Source organism: Amorphotheca resinae (assembly GCF_003019875.1).
Source record: "Amorphotheca resinae ATCC 22711 unplaced genomic scaffold M430scaffold_7, whole genome shotgun sequence".
NCBI lineage: Eukaryota > Fungi > Ascomycota > Leotiomycetes > Helotiales > Amorphothecaceae > Amorphotheca > Amorphotheca resinae.
This window is the reverse complement of record NW_020194477.1, coordinates 648,769-669,038: the sequence shown is the minus strand read 5'-3', so window position 1 is coordinate 669,038 and position 20,270 is coordinate 648,769. Positions and strand designations below refer to the sequence as shown.

At 51.1% G+C, this 20,270-nt stretch overlaps 8 protein-coding genes across 8 annotated transcripts; 4 read left to right on the top strand and 4 right to left on the bottom strand.

Annotated features, from left to right (window-relative positions):
* Window positions 1–16: 16 nt before the first annotated feature.
* Window positions 17–1,270, bottom strand: M430DRAFT_102774 (hypothetical protein; the record flags this gene model as incomplete). The annotated part of the gene is made up of 2 exons (XM_024860819.1): window positions 17–196; window positions 266–1,270. The coding sequence occupies 2 exons, from the start codon at window positions 1,268–1,270 to the stop codon at window positions 17–19; spliced, it is 1,185 nt and encodes a 394-aa protein (XP_024720231.1).
* An 822-nt stretch (window positions 1,271–2,092) lies between these two features.
* M430DRAFT_28471 (hypothetical protein) lies at window positions 2,093–5,377 on the top strand (the record flags this gene model as incomplete). Its single annotated transcript, XM_024865792.1, has 3 exons — window positions 2,093–2,197; window positions 2,452–3,123; window positions 3,188–5,377. 3 exons carry the CDS (start codon window positions 2,093–2,095, stop codon window positions 5,375–5,377), a joined length of 2,967 nt encoding a protein of 988 aa, XP_024720230.1.
* A 151-nt stretch (window positions 5,378–5,528) lies between these two features.
* Window positions 5,529–6,983, bottom strand: M430DRAFT_19694 (hypothetical protein; the record flags this gene model as incomplete). The annotated part of the gene is made up of 3 exons (XM_024864128.1): window positions 5,529–5,737; window positions 5,795–6,735; window positions 6,790–6,983. The coding sequence occupies 3 exons, from the start codon at window positions 6,981–6,983 to the stop codon at window positions 5,529–5,531; spliced, it is 1,344 nt and encodes a 447-aa protein (XP_024720229.1).
* Window positions 6,984–7,820: 837 nt separating this feature from the next.
* On the top strand, window positions 7,821–9,161 carry M430DRAFT_122318 (hypothetical protein). Its single transcript, XM_024861841.1, has 4 exons — window positions 7,821–7,973; window positions 8,035–8,292; window positions 8,351–8,831; window positions 8,894–9,161. The coding sequence occupies exons 1-4, from the start codon at window positions 7,882–7,884 to the stop codon at window positions 9,050–9,052; spliced, it is 990 nt and encodes a 329-aa protein (XP_024720228.1). The 5' UTR covers window positions 7,821–7,881; the 3' UTR covers window positions 9,053–9,161.
* Window positions 9,162–9,253: 92 nt separating this feature from the next.
* Window positions 9,254–11,221, bottom strand: M430DRAFT_103651 (hypothetical protein; the record flags this gene model as incomplete). Its single annotated transcript, XM_024860873.1, has 7 exons — window positions 9,254–9,381; window positions 9,447–9,981; window positions 10,032–10,189; window positions 10,243–10,304; window positions 10,363–10,450; window positions 10,506–10,776; window positions 10,823–11,221. 7 exons carry the CDS (start codon window positions 11,219–11,221, stop codon window positions 9,254–9,256), a joined length of 1,641 nt encoding a protein of 546 aa, XP_024720227.1.
* A 1,201-nt stretch (window positions 11,222–12,422) lies between these two features.
* On the top strand, window positions 12,423–13,958 carry M430DRAFT_35402 (hypothetical protein). The gene is made up of 2 exons (XM_024866735.1): window positions 12,423–12,675; window positions 13,003–13,958. The coding sequence occupies exons 1-2, from the start codon at window positions 12,570–12,572 to the stop codon at window positions 13,896–13,898; spliced, it is 1,002 nt and encodes a 333-aa protein (XP_024720226.1). The 5' UTR covers window positions 12,423–12,569; the 3' UTR covers window positions 13,899–13,958.
* Window positions 13,959–14,874: 916 nt separating this feature from the next.
* M430DRAFT_51065 (hypothetical protein) lies at window positions 14,875–16,012 on the top strand (the record flags this gene model as incomplete). Its single annotated transcript, XM_024868186.1, has 2 exons — window positions 14,875–15,036; window positions 15,275–16,012. 2 exons carry the CDS (start codon window positions 14,875–14,877, stop codon window positions 16,010–16,012), a joined length of 900 nt encoding a protein of 299 aa, XP_024720225.1.
* A 306-nt stretch (window positions 16,013–16,318) lies between these two features.
* On the bottom strand, window positions 16,319–19,877 carry M430DRAFT_28466 (hypothetical protein; the record flags this gene model as incomplete). Its single annotated transcript, XM_024865791.1, has 3 exons — window positions 16,319–16,618; window positions 16,685–19,730; window positions 19,783–19,877. 3 exons carry the CDS (start codon window positions 19,875–19,877, stop codon window positions 16,319–16,321), a joined length of 3,441 nt encoding a protein of 1,146 aa, XP_024720224.1.
* Window positions 19,878–20,270: the final 393 nt, after the last annotated feature.

Genomic DNA, 20,270 nt, shown 5'->3' with positions numbered 1-20,270 from the left:
CGAAATTCATGCAGTTTCAATCATTATAGTTGCTCTGTCGGCTACCGTCCTTATTCACAACAGGCAGACCATATCTCCGCGCGAGATCTTCCTCCTGACTCGTAGCGTCCGGGGATAGGAAAGGCCTTTCAGCCTGGCAGCAGACGCGCACCGCATGGCGGCGATGCGGCGCGAAACCATAGGAAGCTGAGTGATTCTACAAGATTATCAGCATATCGAAAAAAAGAAAAAAAACTTCAGAGGATATGATTTGGGAGAAGCTTACCGTGACGCGGTTATCCCAAAAGGCGACATCGTCCTTGCCCCACTGGAAGCGGACGTGGAGCTCCTGGGTGGTGACGACGACCTCGTTCAGGTAGTTGATGATCATGTCGCTCTCGACCTTGGGGACACCGACGATTTTGGTCACGAAACCGGGGTTGAAGAAGAGTGATTTCCAGCCGGTGACGGGGTGGGAGCGGATGAGGGGGTGCTCGGTGACGATTGGTGCTCGGCGGACCGGACGGCCGGCGGCTTTGGAGCCTTCGGCTTGCATGTGCGAGGAGTGGAGGGCAGTGAGGGACTCGAGATACTTCTGCATGGGCCGGGACAGCGCATCGTAGGCTGCGTACTGAGAGGACCAGAGTGTGTCTCCACCACCGCCTCGAGGAGGGCCGGTTAAGACCTTGAGTGAGGTGTATGAAGGCGGTTGGACCTCATAGGTGACATCCGAGTGCCAGAGGAAGGATGGTGAAAACAAGGCACGTTGGTCCTTTGAGTTCTCATCTGTATAGACCACGTGAACATCGTCAAGGTCGCCACGCTTGGGCACCGCTGTCGTGGCATGCTTGTGTAGAGATCCAAAGTATGCACCGAGCTTGCGTTGAGCATCAATATCAAAATTCTTTTGGTTGCGGAAGAAGACAACGCCGCGTGTAGCGATTAGCAGAGCGAGGTCGTTCTTGGCGGCGTCGGAGAGGTTGGCGAGATCGACGCCATGGATTTCGGTGCCAATTTTTGGGTTGTAGTCAAAGATATCCGTAGCTCCAGCGAGGAGATTCTTAAAGGAAGGATCTCCCAGGAGCCCTTTGTCTGAGTATGGGACTTCTTGAAGGGCTGGCCAATGCTTGTCGGGGAAGGATGGCGTCAAGTCGTCGTGGACATATGTCTCGTGCTTCTCGACGATGGTACGACCGGGGATGTAAGAAGCAACAGCAGAACTAGGAGCCTTTGATGGAAGAGGGATGTCACTGGCCGCCTCCTCGACACGGATCTCTAAGGAGGGAGCCATAATGAGACGCACTGGGGTGCTCTGAGGGGTGTGGTTCGAGTCTGAGGATGTACTGAAGAGGACTTGACGTGACTTAAAATAGAGAATCTTCAAGTAGATCAAAATACTCGACAGTAAGTGAAGTGTCAAGTAGCTTGGTTCTGGAGTAGACGGAAAGCTAGCATGAATTGAGAATCTGAACATTCGAAGTCAGGGTACTAGAAGGGAATCGTCATATATAGGGAAATAGAAGGAAAGGTAATCGGAGTGCCACCTTCAGCATGACTACCTCCTCATTTCACCATCGCTGTCAACGAGCACACCACTTTAGGCTTGAGCTGATTACTGTACTCCGGAAAGCGTTATAACTCTCACATAGCCGGCCGAGCAATGCAAAGAGTAAGGATATACAACTCATATGCATGTCTTTCCTCGTCCCTCCGCTTTACGGAGTACTGCTCGTGCAACCAATCCCCAGGAATATCCCCCCCAGGCTTCATGGGAGGGAAACCATGCTTCATGTATGGGGAGAACTAACTCCTTGTGCCGCTATGCGTCTCTTAGACAAGCCTTTGACCCCTCGACAGACGTTCAGATCTCAAAGCCTAGTCACGGATCTGATTGGTGCCCTGGAGATCCTGATCTTGCCTCCACCGCCACTTGCGCGATGTGGGAGATATCTTGCGTGCTGCGCTCCAACATCAATAATGATGAGATGATGACATGGGCCTGAAAGTATAAATCATCCTTCGGCCCTGAGGCGGTCTGGCCGGCTTGCTTCCCCATATTTTGCCGATTTTAGCGAGGACGATCATTGTCATGTGATATCGTCCTCAACACGCCATGTCACGAGACCAAGGACGACAGAGAACCGGTTACCAAAGGGTAAGCTCTCTTACTTGTATTTATCCTGGAGGCTCAAGAGGCCTCCCTCTTTACAATGATATTGTAAGTATTAGACTTCCATTCACGCAGCACAGGGGAAGGTGTCTCGTGGACACCTTAGTCCTGCTACGGATCACGTGAAGAGCAAGAGATGCGACATCGCCTTCTCCAAAGTGCCTCTCCCACAGCTTATGTTTACATTTGATGCAGCTTCACTACTTTTATATCATCTAAGCAGATAGGTTTATTCCGCTTTACATGCAAAATCCCCTCTCGTTCATTCCCTCCCTGTCTATTTTCTACCTATATTTATCTAGTGTTCTGCTTGCACGCCCTCAACATACAAGATGTCAACTGCTCCATGCTGCGTTGAGGAGGCAGAAGAGGAGGAGGACATCTCCGCTCTCGAATACGCACGTTTGAGTGGCCTCTCTCGTAACCATCTCACCGAGCCTTTCCCTCCCTTTCCCATACCTGACTTTCGAGACTTCGGTGACAGCCTCACGAGTGATTCGCATCTCCGGCAATTGGATCTCCGGGCCAGCTATAGCACGGATGAACGTCTCACCATCTCGAAAGATGGAGCGCGATTGATTGCATGGGTATCAAATCCGGAACCGGATGAGTTGATTGATGATATTGTGCGCTCTATGCTTGGTGGCAGGGAGTTCAGGATGATGCGTCTGGAGTTGCCATTGCTGCGCAGTGATCATGAAATAGACTGCAGGGAATTCGCCAGGAGAGAGGGTTTTGAAGTAGAGCTTGAGAACGTGAGACTGCCCCTGGAACTTCTAGATGAGGAGAAGAATGAAGGCCTTGGATTCTCACCGAGATTATGGAATCTAGGAGCTGAGAAAATTGAAGAACTGAAGAGGGAAAAGATAAGCGTTACGAGGGAGACGTTGCAATACATTCAAGACGCTATTAGGCTTGATTGGACTGAAGCTAATGAGAAAGAAGTTCGGTCTAGCATACTGAAATATAAACCGGTCAGTGAGCACACTTTACGAAACGAATGTTCCCCAAGAGACTACTGACACCTCTTCTGTGCAGAATACTGCTCTTGACCCTGTCACACCGCCGCTCTCGCCGATTTCCTCTTCCCCAAAGATATATGAACCATCACCATCCGACCCAGCCTTCCAAGTTCCAATTTTGTCCGATCCTGCATCCCTCACTCGAGAAGACCTATCCGCTCTTGAAAAACATATATTTGAGCAGGATGTCCCAACACCCATTCGAAATGCTGTTAACAATTATGATGAAACATCATCATGCACTTACACTGGAAGTGAAACAGTTAGATTGGCAGACGTATATTCTCCGATGGCATCGGTAGAAAATACCCTCGCATCTCCTATCACTGACACTTCACATGTCAGGCGCGAGTTTCTTAAAGTAGAAGAAACATTGACTCCACTAATACCCGCGTCAATTCCAAAGTCAGTCCATTTCAGTGATTTTATTGAGGAAATGCTTCTCGATCCGTCAAGCTCTCCACCGTCAGACCCTTTCCAAAACACTCATTTTGAGAAACTTTTTGGTGACGCAGCTAAAAGAGCCACCCGGCAAGTCGAACAGGAGACATTGATAGCTGCTGATGCCACGGCGCGTGTCGAAGTGCCAGTGATGGACTTTTCTCTGCCAGATCCCCCGTGGAAGCAATTACAGAAGCATCAAAGCCCCGCTATCTTCTTATCTATCCTAAAAGCGATAATCAACGAAAACGCCATCGGCAAGGAGCTTCCAACGTGGCCTGGATGGAAACATGGAGAGATAAAATTGAAATGGAACCCCTTTCCGCATGGCCTAGCTCAAGTCGCTCAACAGGAGAAATACCCCGAAGACGATTCCGTTTGGAAAGTTCTCGTGGAGGGACCAGGGGATGACCAGATCATCGATACTTCGACTTTAACATGGAAGCCACCAGGCTTGCGGATTCTCAAAGACGACGAGGATGAGGAAGAAGAGATAGAAAAGGGCAAGTTTCGAAGGGAAGATGTTCAAAATATCTCGTCTCTTGTTAAGAAACGGAGGATGGAATTCGAAGAGGAGAGGGACAATCCACTTGGACAAGAACCCATCCAGTTGAAGAAACACGGCCTTGACACCGCAGACGAAATAGCAGCTAGACCAGCAGGGAGGCAGGGCACGCCAAAAAAGAGATCCATCCAAGAAGCTGAAAAATTGCAGGACGATCAAGTAGATTCTGAAGGCTTCGGATTATTGATGGGAGGAGTATTCTCAGCTGGAAATGCCCTCGACGCATTTCTAGAACTCCGAGGCACGAAGAAGCCGAAGCTTACCAGCAGTTCGCACTTTGCCAAACCGCCCCAGCAAGCTCAGACTCAGGCCCAGACAACGCAAGCAGGGCTCCAGCATCAGTCCGCAATGCAACATCCAATGCGGAAGTCTCCAGTTACGAAGCCCGACCTTTTGCCTGCACCTCCCCTGCACCTCCCAACTGCACCAATCAGCGCCGTAGTCTCGTCCGCTCTCCTCAAGCGCCGTGCCTTGATCAAGCACCTTGAATCGCAGCTCCCCGGTCTCACACTCATCGAGCGGGATTTTACAGCCCATAACACGACTGCGTGGCTTCCCCATTCCGTGACCCGCTCCCCCATAGCGTCGCCGCTCGACTCCGAAGCAGACCTGATCGTCTCGCCCTCTATGGGAATCATCCTCACCACACTCCAGAAAATCAAGCAGAAGGCACTCCCGGGGCAGAAAACCAAGCCCGCGATCCGCGACCGGCTGGAGAAGGTCAGCGCGCGCTACGACAAGCTGGTCGTGCTGGTGAGCGAGGCGCGGGGAGACGAGAGCACCAATGGTCTGGACGAGAACGATTGCAAGGCGTTCAGCGAATTCGTGGCTTTTGCCTTGGGCCTCGAGATGGTGGTGCTGGTGCGGTTTGTGGGGGGCGGCGAAGAGACGATGGCGAAGTGGCTCGTGAGCTGTATTGTGCAACATGCGGCTACACCGAATAGTCTTCTGGAGGAGGAGACGCATTGGGAGCTGTTTCTGAGACGAGCGGGCTTGAATGCTTTTGCCGCCCAGGTTATCATTGCCGCTGTTAAAGCACCCGAGGGTGTCGATCCACGGAGTCCTAGTAAGGCAGGCCAGTTTGGGTTGACTGCGTTTGTTGAGATGGGGAGAGAGCAGAGGATTGAGAGGTTTGGTCAATTGTGCGGTAGGCGATTGATGGAGAGGGTTAGTTCCGTTTTAGACGCCAGGTGGGAATAAGGGATCGCTGGGTACTGAAGACTGATTGATTTAAATCTTGCTATATTAGCTGATTTGTTGGCCGTGCTTTATCTGAGGATGCAGGCAGGCAATCTTTGCTAGATTTAAAGTAAGGAGATCACACATACTTTGCGAGTTACCGAGATAGGTGTCATAAGCTCCATACTTTTATGCTGTTATCTGGTGTTCGGCCTGTTGACCTAGGAGAGCGAGTTGACTGATCACCCGAACTTGCATCACTATCACTTTCCTCTTCATCGCTGCTTATATCATCCTCATCAGAGAGTAGTGGGGTCCTCTGCCCAGAGCAAGTAGCAACCACAGTGCCGGAGCTGTGCACCACCGTCGAGGAGACGGGATCTGCAAATTTCTGATTAGCACAATCCCCTAACAACGAACTGCAAGAACAAAACTTACCATCATGAGCCTTCCACTCCCAGGTTCTCTTCAAGCCGCCCTCAGTCTGCCCAACTCCCTCCCAAACCCTTACCACGCCATCCACGCCACCAGCCCAGATCTCCCTCCCGTTCTGTCCCTCAAACACATCCACCCCCAAGCGCTGATTCGTCTCTGCTTCCCTGCCTTCTAACCACGCCAGAAGCTTCCCCATGACGCGGACATCGAATACTAGAACCCCCCTGCTCCTCCTCTCAACCACGTACAGATATCTCCCACAACTGCTCCAGAGCGTCTGCGTAATGCCCGTACCCCCAATCCCGGCATGCGTATCCGCCGCTTCCGCGATGCTCCACGTCGCTACAGTACCACCCATGCCTGCCGTGTCATAAAGCCCGACCCAGCGTGTCCAAGTCCCGGCTGCTAGCATCCCGGCCGCGGGCTCGTCGGGAGAGGATGGCTGGATGGACAGCGCGGATACGATCCCTCGCATGCCAACTCCGCCGCCTTTCATCTTATGCCGCTTAGATGGGATGGTCGGTAGTCTAGTCGCGGGACCCTCGCCATTCCTCGATATGTCGAATAGGGCAATGAGGCAGTCGGTGCCGGTGAGGAAATGAGACCCGTCGCGAGACCAGAGGATCGAGGACGGCGTTTGGTAGGCTTCGGTTGTGGGGGAGATTAATTGGTATGTGGAGACGGGAGTTGGATATTGGGATAGGCAGTTTGTGAGGCGGATGGGAAGGTCGGCGGGTGTGGAAAGGTAGAGAGTAGTGGTCGGTTCGGAGAGAGTGAAATGTGGGTATGGAGCCAGGCAGTTGATGCTTGTGGGGTGTGTGTGCGTTGTATACGGGGTGAGGGATATCGGGGCTGAGTGGTCATCGAGAAGAGTTGGGGGGAGAATGAAAGTTCGTATTGTGTTATCTGCGCTGGAGGCCAGGAGAGTGGTTCCGTCTGGTGACCTGATTGATAGCCATTAGAATACGCGGTGTACCTGGAGGGGGTCAACAGCCTACCATTGAACGCTTTTGAAATAATTAACCTCTGAATCGCCCTCGCTTTCTTCTACCGGGGAAAGGGATCGAGTTTCCGCGGAATCGTCATGTTGAAGCCTTCTCTCTCGCAGCCTGGATTCCTTGATGCTACAGCAGTATGTTTCGGTCGTGGAGGCTACAAGCGGCGGGGTCGGGGTCTCTAACGTTGAATCCATCCTGTGGATTGGTGCTGCATGTTTAACTGTAATTCATCAGAGTCCCTATTAATGCAATATTGCCCAGGCTTCTGGGACAGTATCACTAAGAGGGGTGTTTGGGCAGTTCTTCCTTTGATGCTACCGACAATCGATTTCTCCAAAAGTACTGCCGCGCGTCACCGCCAACGCTGTGCCGAAAGCGTTCTCCAAGCTACAGAAAACGTCGGCTCGGGCTCGCTTTGTTCACCACTTGGACTATCGACCTATCTACGTAGACGGCTCTATAAGTAGCTCTATAGGTAGCTCGACAGGTAGCTTTGCAGGCTCTTCACCGGCCAGTAGTATAAGGATAAGGGGTTCCACTACTAATAAGTATATCGTAGCGTCTTCAAGGCTATATACAGCGACTCCCCAGGGTCCCTCGTACGCGTCGGTAGCAAGCCAACACATCACAGGGCCTGGCGGTAGTTACGGCTGCTAACTCAGCAATCGGCAGCAAGGAGGTAGTTGTAACCTCACCTACAGAGACCATACCAAAGAACGGACTAGCATAAGATATCAAGTAGTGCCCTACGTCTAGAGGATAAATCTGGGACTCCGAATCAGATATTCTAGAATTAGAATGGGATACCTTAAGGCAGATTAGGTAAGGTAAGGTAGTGAAATATAAACCAAATGATGAACATACAAAAGGGGGGCCTGCATGCTAACCGAGCGGGAGCTAAAGCAAACCCCAGAAACGGCAGAAGTAGTTAAATAGCCTAAAGGAGTTAAGCGGATCGGTTGGAAAAGGTCCGACGTACTCCCGCGCGTAACTAGTCACTTACCTCTGTTTCCTTTACCTTTCGTCACCGTCACTCGTCAACATCCAAACAATAATTTCGAATGTTGACGATACCTACCTACCCTAATAGCTATGGATATTCTTCACAGCCTAGACTCCGACTGGGCTGCCGGACGATGTGAGAAACTCCAAACGCCTAGCTATCTCAATCTAGCACTGTCCATGTAAGTTACCCTACGTACTTAAGTATAAGCTGCCAAAACACAACTGACACGATCAATATAGTTTCATTCTCCTCGGAATCCTAGTCTCCTATCTTCCGCAGCACTATCGGATCATCGCGCGCGGAACCTCCGAAGGCATCTCTCCCTACTTCGTCCTTCTGGGCACCACGTCCGGCACATGCGCTTTCGCCAATATACTTGTGCTTCCGGCGTCTCGCGCCGACGTAGCATGCTGCAAGACTGTCAGTGCATTTGAGTGCGTGGCTGGACTGTTAGGAATTGCCCAGGTCGGCGTACAGTGGTTTTGCTTCACGGTGATGTAAGATTGATTCCCTTGCTGCCGTTGGAAATTCCGGGTCCTAACTGACCTGTGGCAGCCTCATACTCTTTCTCGTGTTCTTCCCCCGAGACGCGGGGGCGGCAGACCCGGAGGCTGGGGAGGAGATTCAATATACGTGGCGCACGGCGGTTACGGTTGCGTTTGTTTGCCTGCTCCATGGTTTGGCTACGATCTTGATAAGCGCGGCATTGGCGCTATCGCGTCCGCATTATTTGGGCGCGTGGGCCAATCTGTTGGGGATTTCGGCTACGATATTGGCTGCGATACAATACGTGCCGCAGATTTGGATGACGTACAATCTTGGCCATGTTGGAAGCTTGAGTATACCAATGATGCTGATCCAGACCCCGGGCAGCTTTGTCTGGTCTGCAAGCCTGGCCGCGAGATTGGGTATCGAAGGGTGGAGTACTTGGGGCGTGTTTCTGGTCACGGGATGTTTGCAGGGATGTCTTCTGGTTATGGGCATCTGCTTCGAGGTGAAGGCGAGGAGAGAAAAGCTGGGCGTGGAAGGAAGCGTGGTGAGTATCTACCAATCAATCTTTCTTCTGGCCGTGAAGATGAACTAACCCCGTCTGTGTAGCCAAACGCGACCTGCATTGTAGGATATATCCAAAGCCCGAGGGTAGACGTCGAGACGGACGATGAAGGCGGTGCGAACGTGGAGGACGGACTCACGGAGCAGACCCCGCTCCTCAATGGATCGCAGAAGTCATCTCGTACTAGACTCTCAACTCGATGAGAGAGTTTTATTTTGTTTTATTTACTCGGTTAGAAAGATTTTCCTCGTTGATCAACAACAAGTGTCCAACTGTGTTAACCATGCATCATCGTACTCTTCCCCCTTTTTGAGTGTAAAGCGGGTGTTCCTGTTCAGCAAAGCGATTGTACCCCTTAGACACAGTTCCTGATTTTCTCTCTGCGCAAACCCCGCAGTCCCAGCTTATGGCGTGATCTCATTACCCAACAATCTCCCAATCTCCTCCGCGATGGCCATGATTCTCTCCTCCGTTAATCTCCGACCCACGATCTGGACCGCTACAGGGGCGCCATGGTACGCCTCAGGATCATCTGCTCTATATTAGCGAACCGGTCTTCTCCCATCTGTCGTCTAGGAAGAGAGTTTTTTAACTCACATTCATCCTGCACCAGCTTATCGAGCGGGTTGAGGGGTTCGTATCCCTCTTTCTTCTTGTCGAGATTCTTGTCCGCCCAGGTCACGGGCACGACGACGCTCGTGAAATCTAGGAGGTTGATGGCACTCGCGTAGCCGTAGTACTTGAACTGGTTGTGGCGCACGGCAGCCGTGGGCGCGACGGGGGCGATGAGGGCGTCGATCTCCTTGCCGAGCTTCTCTTCGGCGAGGCGGAACTTCTCGAGGTACTCGGATTGGTAGGCCCATTTCTTGAGCTGGATGTCCCAGAGGCTGTTGACGTCGACTTTGGGCAGCGAGGGGTTGACCAGGTCGGCAATGTTCGGGATCGCGGGCTCGCCGGATTCCTTGAGCGTGTTGAAGATGTCGGTACCGCCGTCCCCGGCGTAGATGCCGTTGATGAGGTCGAAGGCGTAGTCGTGCTTGTAGGGAGTCCATTCTACAACGTCGTGGCCGGCTTTCTTGAGGGTGGACACAACGGTCTCAACGCCACGGAGGATGGGCGGGTGTGGGAGAACCTGCACGTGTCATGAGAGATGCGTACTTCTAGTGTTGGAGAGGAACATACGTTGCCGTCACAGTTGTAATATCCGATTGTCAGCCCACCGGAAGACAACTTTGACTTGATAACATCTGCTTCTGACTGTCTCCATGGCATGGGGATCACTTTTGAGTCGTACTTCCACGGCTCTTCAGCAAGCACGGAGGTGACGAACAAGCGCATATCTAAAGAAGAGTTTCGTTCAGTTGGAATACATGACATAGTATGTTGGTATTACCTTTGACTGAGTGTGTCAGGGGGCCACAGACACTGTGTACCGTTTCTTGACCTTCCATGGAGCTGACTAGTGTTAGTCTTTTTGTCCCTGAATCTTGTTCCCAGAGACTCAGGTACTTACTTGGCCATCTTTGCATATGGTAATCGGCCGTGTGAGGGGCGAAGACCGTAAAGGAAATTAAATGCTGAAGGGACACGAATGCTTCCACCTGGACAAGACGGGTTAAGAATATTTCAACAAGTCAATGCCAGACTTGAACTTACCAATGTCAGTACCAACTCCAATGATTGCACCACGGAACCCAACGATAGCTCCCTCACCTCCTGAACTGCCACCACATGACCAGTTCTTGTTCCGCGGGTTGACAGTTCGACCAGTGACATTGTTGATGGTCTCACAGACCATCAAGCTCTGGGGCACGTTGGTCTTGACATAGAACACCGCTCCAGCTTTCCGGAGAAGCGTGACCAGAACTGAGTCTTCCGTGTCGTATTTTCCAACCCACGAGACATAGCCCATGGACGTTTCCAGCCCCTGGAAAATCAGCCTCGAGCCACCCAGTTGACGACTACAGACTTACCTTGATGCGGAACTGGTCCTTGAGAGAGATGGGGAGACCATGAAGAGGTCCAACGGTCTTGCCGGTTTTCTGGTAGTAGTCGTCGAGTTCCTGAGCACGTGCCAAAGCCATCTCAGGGAAGAATTCAAGAGCACAGTTGGTCAATTGATGAGCCAGCGCAGCCCTCTTGCAGAAGGCAGTCGTGACTGCAACAGAGGTCAACTTTCCGGCGGCTATCTTCGCGACCAAATCCGCGGCGCTGGACTCGGTGATGTCTAGCTCCTCAGCAGACATAATGCTACTAGTCTTGGGATACCCCATCACCGAGTCCTCGGTGGGCAGCGACTCGATGCGCCATGCCGGCGGAATCGAGGCCGCGATGCGGTTCTTCTTGTCCTCTGCGATTTTCTCCCAGGTCATGTCTGCTATTCTTCAGGTATCGGTACTTGCAAAATTCAAGATGGAGGATTGAGAGTTGACGAGGGAGAAAACGAGAGGAGAAGACAAGACATATGAAGTGGTCTCCATGCTTAATATCGTTCCGTTACTCGGCCCAGTGATAGTGGGGTCGAGTGGTTGATAAGCTCCCCCTCCTTCTCCCGACCGGCTAATCGGCGAAGGAGAACGCAGCGTTATTTCGTTACATAAGAGAACTGTCGAATCATGTCTTTCCCTTTTGCTGAAGCAGAGATAACACGGCCGATATTATCACGATGGTGATAAATATATACGGTATCTCTACAGTAAACTACCCGCTAGGGGATCTTAGATGATGAGGCTCAACCCTATCCGATGCGCACTGATCTCGAAACGGCACGGGTCTCGGGTATTATTATATTGCCGCCGCCTTCATGTGTCCGAAGTTGGATTCCCTCGTTTGTTGAAGCAGTCTCTATCGCAAAAAGGCCAAGACTTCGAACATACAGGACTTACTATTCGAATATGCCAAGGGCTTGGACTTTGGGAAAAACAAACTCTACTATACCCCTCCCACGAAAAAGCATCGTGCCAGCGGGTCCAGATCCCCCAGTGGCTGACGTGCAGCATGCGCACATGTTATCGATTATATCCTGGTACAGGACCGTACGGGCTCTGACATCCTGGGGTTCTAATCCCTGATCGTGCCGATGTCTACGGTACCAGATGTGGCTGATGCTGGGGATCCTAGAACCAGCGGGAGAGGATCTTATAGCAGAGATACTCAACAGTACTTACCGCAGGACTCGACCCGCTCTTCCGGAGAGAGGGCTATGAGATGGTTGGAGGTTTGGAATAGATCCAAGAGCTCATATTCCGTCTGCTTCCCCCAGAGTCTGGAGGTCACTTGTGGATTGAGAGCTGCGCTGATGAACTTATACTACAGTACAACCCCAGCTACGGTAGTTATCAGTTATCTTCGTCTCGCTTGATACAACGTAATCATTACAGCATTCCCGACGCAGCCATTTCTTCCCTTGGGCAGCTAGGCCCTACCCGCGTGCTACGGAGCATGTCCTCCAGGTATTTGTTGCACGATATAGTATAGTATGGGGTACGGGGCGCCTCGCCGTTGCTGGCGTGATAAGGCTAGTGGATTCGCGATAAGAGAGCAAAATTGAGCCAATTATACGCACGTGCGGAAACTATTCGCAACAACGCTCTCGACATATATAAGAACTCCAACAACACGCACCATCCGGAAAATACCATCTAGCTTCGGGGGGAATCTTTTCTTCTCGGTCTGCCAATCACACTACAAGGTCCTAGGGCCACACGGCTTTGAGTCATCATGAGTGGACGCGTGCTCATCAAGGAGCTCGATCTGCGAAATGGACACACCAGCAACACTGTTGCCGACAGGATGAACGCTGTTCCTGGATTCAAGACCAGTGCTGGTTAGTATTTCTTCATCTGCTAATACTGGAGAAAGAATACGCCCTCTTCCTTTTTCTCTTTCCTTTACCTTTCCGTCATCTCTCCCCTTCTGTGATCTCGAACCTTGGTCTTCACAGAGTGTACACCCGACCAGAAATCACCCTCAGCTCGACTTCTTTTCCATGGCTAGCACGACTCTGTTTCGGGAAACAGACTCTTCTTGTGCGTTTCAGATCCCGGTTTAGACCAAGGTATTTCATAAGAGCCTTTTAAGAAATTTTAACTGTAAACAATTTTTACAAGCATGGCACTGAAAATTGCAACCACTCTCGCTCACTGCTTCATAGCTTTCTTCTCCTTCTTACGAGCAAACCTCGTCCTGCTCCCTGCCTCGACACTCAATTCAAACGCGTCGACGCCTCTCCTCGATCCATATTCCTCACAAGCTCTCCCTCCCCTACAACCATCTTCCCTGGCAACCATGACCTCTAACGCCGAAGACGAAGCTTCTCTTCCCCCCAACTCTCTTGACTCAATCCCGACGCTCACAACTGCAATCCTCACATCCGAAGCCGATAAAGTCGCGGCTTTAAAACTAGTTGCTGACTCTATTGCTCAACAACGTCAATTGGCCTCCGTCGCTATCATATACCATCCCGTAATTATTGCGGCATACATTTTTCTCCTGGCAATTACGAGCCTGTTTATCTACAAGACCACAAGTGATATTTTAATTATGGTTACAACGTGTGCGGGGATTACAATGGCACTGCTGGTGGTCGTCCAAGGTTGGACGAGCGGGTACGTCCAACTGGCTGAAGAATTCAACTGGAAGTTCATGAAGAACCAGGATGGCGAGGAAGATACAATTATTGGGTCTCGGTATGGGGAACAGCTTATTGGCGCCTTAATTCTGCGTTTAGAAAGAAATGGGAATGGAAACGGGAGGAAGAAGTCGAAAGGTGGGAAGACGGGCGGGAGAGGTATTGTGAGAGCTTGGACGACGAAACAGAGGTATAGAGGGACTGGCGTCGGCACAGAGTTGTTGGAAGAGGCGGTGCGAGTCACGAGAGAGAGGCTGGGTAATTCAGCGGAGATCGGGTTTGCGGCTGAGCATGCGAATAGCAAGATGCTTCTCCCGGAGATGTTTAACCGAGGATTTAGAGAGAGAGAAGCCAGGGCTGCCCGGGCGTTAGAGGAGGTGATCGGGATCATGGATGCTGGGAGTAAGAAGAAGAGGTAGATACAGCATGTCATGGAAACTAATAGCTGAAGAATTAGTTGTACCTTGTAACAGTTTTGTAAGTGACCCAGAGAGGAGTATCGCTCTGTAGCTTTAGACATGTAGACTTACTTACATAGGGAGGTGTGTGTAAAGACCATTTGACCCGGCAGCTTCCCAAGGCCCTTGGTACTTTACCTCCCTAGGTTTCAGGGTGCAGTCAGCAAGGAAGGAAAACGGTGGGGAGGGCGGCTGGTCATGTGGCACTAATCACGTGTAACCGGAAATATCCCTGTTTCGCTTACGGGTCTAGAATTTCTTCGTTTCTTCCACTGGGAATTTTCCTTTAAATACTTCTTTTCCCAACCGTTCTCTTTCTCTTTCTTTCTTTTCTTCATTGCCTCTTCTCCTCATATTACAATGGTTCTCCTGCCATCAATGCTATCCGACTAACGCACTCATCCCACAGCAAGCTCCTCCGCATCGAGGGCTCCAAAGTCGGTGGCCGATGCAGAATGCAGATCATTTCTGAGGGCACTGAATGACTGGGGCCCATGGCGGCACCAGGCACGGGCGAGACCCTTCCTGGGAGCCTCAGGCTAACAGCGTCTTTAATAAGGCCACAACACCGGATAGCCTCGGGACTCCGGTTGTGCTAGATGGGCCTTAGCTCGGTTACCCCGTTTCCCCATCTCCCCCATCTCCCCACACAGAGTTCAGCTGTCACAAGCGGCCACCTACGCAATTCCTTCTTATGTCCCGGCTTCCCCTCTTCCTGGTTGTCCAATCTTCCTTTCACATCACAGCCATGAGATCAAACGTCAGGATATCTGCACCCCGGGTGCGCTCGCTGCTTAAACCTGCACCGCGCAGGTCCTTCTCAGCATCGCTGGGACGTCAGGCCCAATACGGGTTTATCGGCCTCGGTCAGATGGGTATGTCTTCGCGTCACGCCACCATTGCTTGCTTCAATCGCTGACTGAGAGCAGGTTATAACATGGCCAGAAACCTGCAAGCAAAGTTATCTCCTACCGATACCCTCCGAATCTATGATGTCAACAGTGAAGTGGTTCAAAGGTTCGCCGACGAGACGAAGGCATTGTCAAACGGGGCTGCTGTGCAAGTTGCGGCGCATGTGCGGGAAGCCGCCGAGGACTCCGTAAGTCTCATACCCCTTTATCTTGCTCTTATTCTTTTTGTTTTGCCTTCCTTGCGGAAACCTTTAAGTGATGAGTTTGTCCTATTACAATGATCTAAGTTGGGGTCGCCCGTCTTGGGCGACTTTTGCATGATTCTAAATATACAAAGCCAATCCTCTGATGATTCTTTTTGGAACCACTTCATACCGTGGCCTTTTCTACACATATAATCGTCAGCTTGCTTACTAGCTCTCATAGGAAACAACCATCACTGTCCTTCCAGAGCCTTCACACGTGAACAATGTCTTCGGCCAGATCCTCAGGCCCCTGCTATCAACAGAACATGTCGCTAACCCGGATCGTCTGTTCATCGATTGCTCTACAATTGACCCCACCTCGTCTAGGGAAGTCGCTAATGCTGTACATACTACGCAGCAAGGAAGATTTGTTGATGCACCTATGTCTGGAGGCGTTGTAGGCGCCACCGCAGGAACATTGACCTTTATGCTAGGCGGCCCAGAGTCGCTGTTACCACGCGTAGAACCTATTCTCCTGAAGATGGGTAAAAAAGTCTTGCATTGTGGTCCCCAAGGAGCTGGTCTCTCTGGGAAGCTCGCAAACAACTACCTTCTTGCCATCAACAACATTGCCACTGCTGAAGCCATGAATCTCGGTATCAAATGGGGCCTCGATCCCAAGGTCCTCAGTAACTTGATCAATGTCAGCACCGGAAGGTGCTGGCCCAGTGAAGTCAACAATCCTGTCAAGGGAGTGGTGCCAACCGCTCCGGCAAATAGAGATTACGCCGGCGGCTTCGGAATCTCTCTCATGAAGAAGGATCTGAATCTTGCTATCCAGGCTGCAGAGCAAGCCGGAGCACGACTCGAACTTGGTGGAAAGGCTCGAGAAGTCTACGAAGCTGCGGCTGAGCAGGAGGACTGCAAGGGGAGGGATTTCTCCGTCGTGTACCGATATCTTGGGGGGGAAGAGCCTTGAGCTTGCATGAGTTACGTATGGTACAGTAGCATAGCAAGCAAAGTAAATCAAGTCAAATCACATGAAATGAGATGAATGGATGAATGGATCAGGAATTGCATTCTACAAAGATATCTTTGTGTTTCATTCAAACCATTGAAACGTACCTATCTTGCTTGATCAACGCTCCGACGCCCCAGAATATGCAGACCCCGACCTGACGACCTCGGGGCTCAGTATTTGTTTCTTCATATAATTTGTTCATCACACCTCGCCCCCCTCTTCTTCCTCCTCCTCCTCTTACCATCCATCCATCCATCCATCCAGCTAATGCAACCTCTTCAACTCCTCGACCAAATTCCTCAAATCCTCAACACTCGGTCCCAACCCCCTACAAATCTCCTCCTGCACATGATCTGCCAGATCCAAAAACCTCTCAATCAGCTCACCATCCACGAAGCGATACGGGGCGTCGTGCTCCACGGTATCGCTCTTGAAGGAGCGGTACTGCATGAAGTCGAGATCGCCGAGCGTGCGGATCGTGCTGCTCATCCGGTCTTGGAGTCGCATGAGTAGGTCTTGCGAGCTGGGCGAGATTAGGGAGAAGAGGTAGATGGATCCTTCGGTCTGTATATGCGTAGAGGGTGGAAGGTTAGTTTGTTATTGTGTAGGGATGGGAGGGGAACAACTTACAGTAGCTAGGAATGCCTTGGGGATAACCATAGCATTCGGAGAGGGCTCGACCTGGATCTGAACGATCTTGTTGACAGGCTCCCCAAGATTCATCTCGCTAGTCATCTCCATCCTCTTGCGATCCTCCAGCGTGACGCCGTTCACGTTACGTCTCAGCACTAGGAGGTTTCCATATTGGTCGCTTGTGAGATAAGAGTGTCCTTCGATATGTGCGACGGACGTCGTCCAGGAGGATTCCATGTGCCTGGCTACTTCTTCGAGCTTGTCGGGGAGGCCTTCTTTCCCGGGCGTGTATTCTACTAGGGAGATGGATTTCATCACGTCTCCTACGGCGATGATGTTCCCGGAAACGTCTAGGGCAATGGGGCATGTCGATGTCCGGTAGGTGGCTAATTTTACTAGCCGTGCTGACGCTTCGGTCGTTTCTTCGTATCTGTACATCACGACTGTCTTGACTAAACCAGCCACGATTTTCCCATCGAGGATGGCGAGGGTTCTGCATGCGCCCTTCAATACGTGGCTCATAACCAGATAAGGGTTGCTTTCGCTGTCAACCCCGAAGACCAGTATTCGACCCCCTACATTGGTATCCTTGGTCTCGTCATCCACGTAGCTTGTCCCGACGATGAACCTCTCCACAGGTGCCTTGTCGCCGTATTCAGTTGGGAGTTCGGCACGAATGATACACTCGATCAGCTCATCGCCGTTCGTGTCTCGAAGAATAAAAGGCCTGCCCATCTCTCCAAACACAACGTCCTCCACGAGCCTGAAGCTGTTGGTAATAATTTCTTCTCCCTTGACTAGTTCTCTCTTGATACAGCCAATACCGAAAGCCCGCTCTTTGGGTGAGTAACAGAGTCTCCTGACCGTCTCACCTATTGGAAGCGTTCTGACATGCGTCCTTCTTTCGGAATCGATCTGAGAGATCTTCAGGTTCTCGGGCGTGGCCACCACAATTGAATTGGGGTACGCTTCGCTGTTAAACGAGCAGACATGTGTTGCATTCTCGGCCGTGACAGCAGAGTAGACGATCCGACCCTCAGATCCGTAGATCAGGCTAGGATGTTCGCAAGTTGCAAACACGTTGAAGAGACCATCCTTCCGTGGTAGGATCTGGAACTGAGCTTGCTGCGTCCCGAGAACGATGCTTTTCCTGCCCGACAGCGAATAGTCGCTCTTGTCAACATTGAACGTTAGTACAATGCCGTCCTCCATAGCGACGAATAAGGTTGGCCCATAAAAGGCTTCAGGAAGCACTTGAGTCAAGGCTATATTTCTAGGAATAGATGTACTATCTATTCTGCGAAGATCCTCGGAATAAAGAACCTCCAGATTTGTTAGATTCAGGATTGAGACCGACCCAGATTTCCAGAACCCAACGGCCCCAATGTTTGGGATCTGATCAGGAACGTGAATGCATGCTACTTGATTCTCATTCCCCAGATTCTGCACTGCAACCTCTTGCAGACCCCGCTGAATATCCAGTGAAACCAGAGTGATACCATTCGCCGAAAGCAACAGATAATCGTCACTTGCAGAGGCAGCTGTAATTGTCTGGCCGGGAGGTGGTGTCCACCGCGAACCGATGCCATTGGTACCAAGAAGTGTGGCTGATGAGGTAGTGACTTGTAACATCAAGCCCCTAGGTAGATTCCTTGCCAATAGAGTGGGTTGGTCAAGTGAAAACCCTCTAAAGCTCTCCAGTTCTTCAACTTCCCCTTGCGAATCGAATTTGAACACGCGGGTTTCGACTGGGAACGAGACGATTGCTATATCATCGGCTTGGGATCCTTCATTTGAACGTAGGGAGAAAAGGCCGCTTATATCCTCCATATCAGCCAGGATACCAACATCTTCCAATCCCACTCCGCTTCGGATACTTCTCAGACTTCCCCCTTCCCATGCTCCACTGCCAGTCACTAGTCTAGCCTGGCCTGACGAGTACTCGTTCGTCTGAGTTTCCCCATCTCGGCCACCCATGTCCATGACAGCGAAATCCAAGATAGGGGCGACATTTGCCATAGTTTGCAAAACTTCAATGCTAGGTTCATCTGGTTCGAGGCTTAGACGGACAACCTGAGAGTCCCCCTCGTGAGAAGCGATATAGAGGACACCATCCCCCATATGTACCATCACCGTAGCTTTGGTGATCTTCCCCAGTACTCGCATCCTCATACCCGTCACCACAGCACCATCGACAGTAAGTGTTAACAGATGAAGGCGAGCGTAATCATCCGCCAACAGATAGTTCAAGTCATCATATCGTTCCCAGGCGACGAAAATCGAAGCTTCTTCTAGCGCGTACTCCACTATTGCCTTACTCTCGTCGTCCAAATATGTCATCTTCGTCTCACCAACCACAATAACCCCGCCTAGTTGTGCTTTCGCTGACGCTGCGTTCCTAACAATGTATCTCCTTTGTTCTACTTCGCCCTTTGGAACCGGTATGAGATGGCTAGCACCCATATCCAAATCCCCAATGTCGTTCTCCCGATTCCTATTCGGATCGAACGGCAAGTACTGTCCCTTCTCATCTGTCACTCTATATGTAGCTAGTCGCAAATCTGGGGGGTTCTTCGCGGTGTCGTACAATATCGCGAGTTTCGGTTGCTTCGTCTCTGTATAGAGAAATGTCATCGCCCGGACCTTAAGCTCCGTGATTCGAATCTGTTCGGGGGTGTCCAAGTAACCCATCCCTTCCTTCCGAGGCTTGACGATCTTGACGAGGTTTAAAATGCCTTCAAAGAGCTCCATAACCAACTGTCGACCCGTGGGATCTACATGGCATCTATCCCGGCTTTGTGAAGCTGCCACATGCCTCTCCGCCACATCAACAAACGATTGAACGGTATCGAGCTGCCGTGTTTCGGGATTCCAAACCACAGTGAAGTATTGGAATCGGAGGGTGCCTATGAAGAGGTGGTCGGTCGTGGCTCCAGCGGGCCGGATCTTTTCGAGCATTGAGACACGGCCGCAGATGGCTTGGGAGTGAACCATCACCAGACCTTCTGGTGACAAGGTCCATATCTCCACTCTGTTTGCTTTCCTGTGCGTAAGTTAGCTGGGCATCAATAGACTAGTTTGGCCTTCACTCTTACGCAAGTACAAGGCATTCCTCCTCCGGGTCTAGAAGATTTAGCTTGAGAGCATGGCGCACACTGCTTGGCCTGTGAATAGGAGCTAGATATGCCATTGCGAATCCCCTCAGCCACGCGGAGTAGATGTCGATTTGAAGTGTGGTCGCGAGGAGGAATAATCGAGCTGTCCAAACTCCAGAAGTCCGGGTACCTTATTAGTGACGCTGGGATTACTGAGCCGCCTTATCGCCATGGTTCGGCTGCAATCAGAGCTTCCGATCACCTACCTACTGAAAGAGAATTATTGCACGACCAAGTCAAAGATATAAAACATGTCTACTAAATAGATGATTTTAAGGCCCTGGATGGTATTAATCGTGGGCAAATCACAACATAGCGGAGAACCAGCGATTGTTGAGAAATACTTTTATAAGATCCTGTCTATGGACGCCTGTTTATGCGCGGGGTATCTCCTTTTTCCAAGCCAGAAATGCGGGTAGGAAAATAGA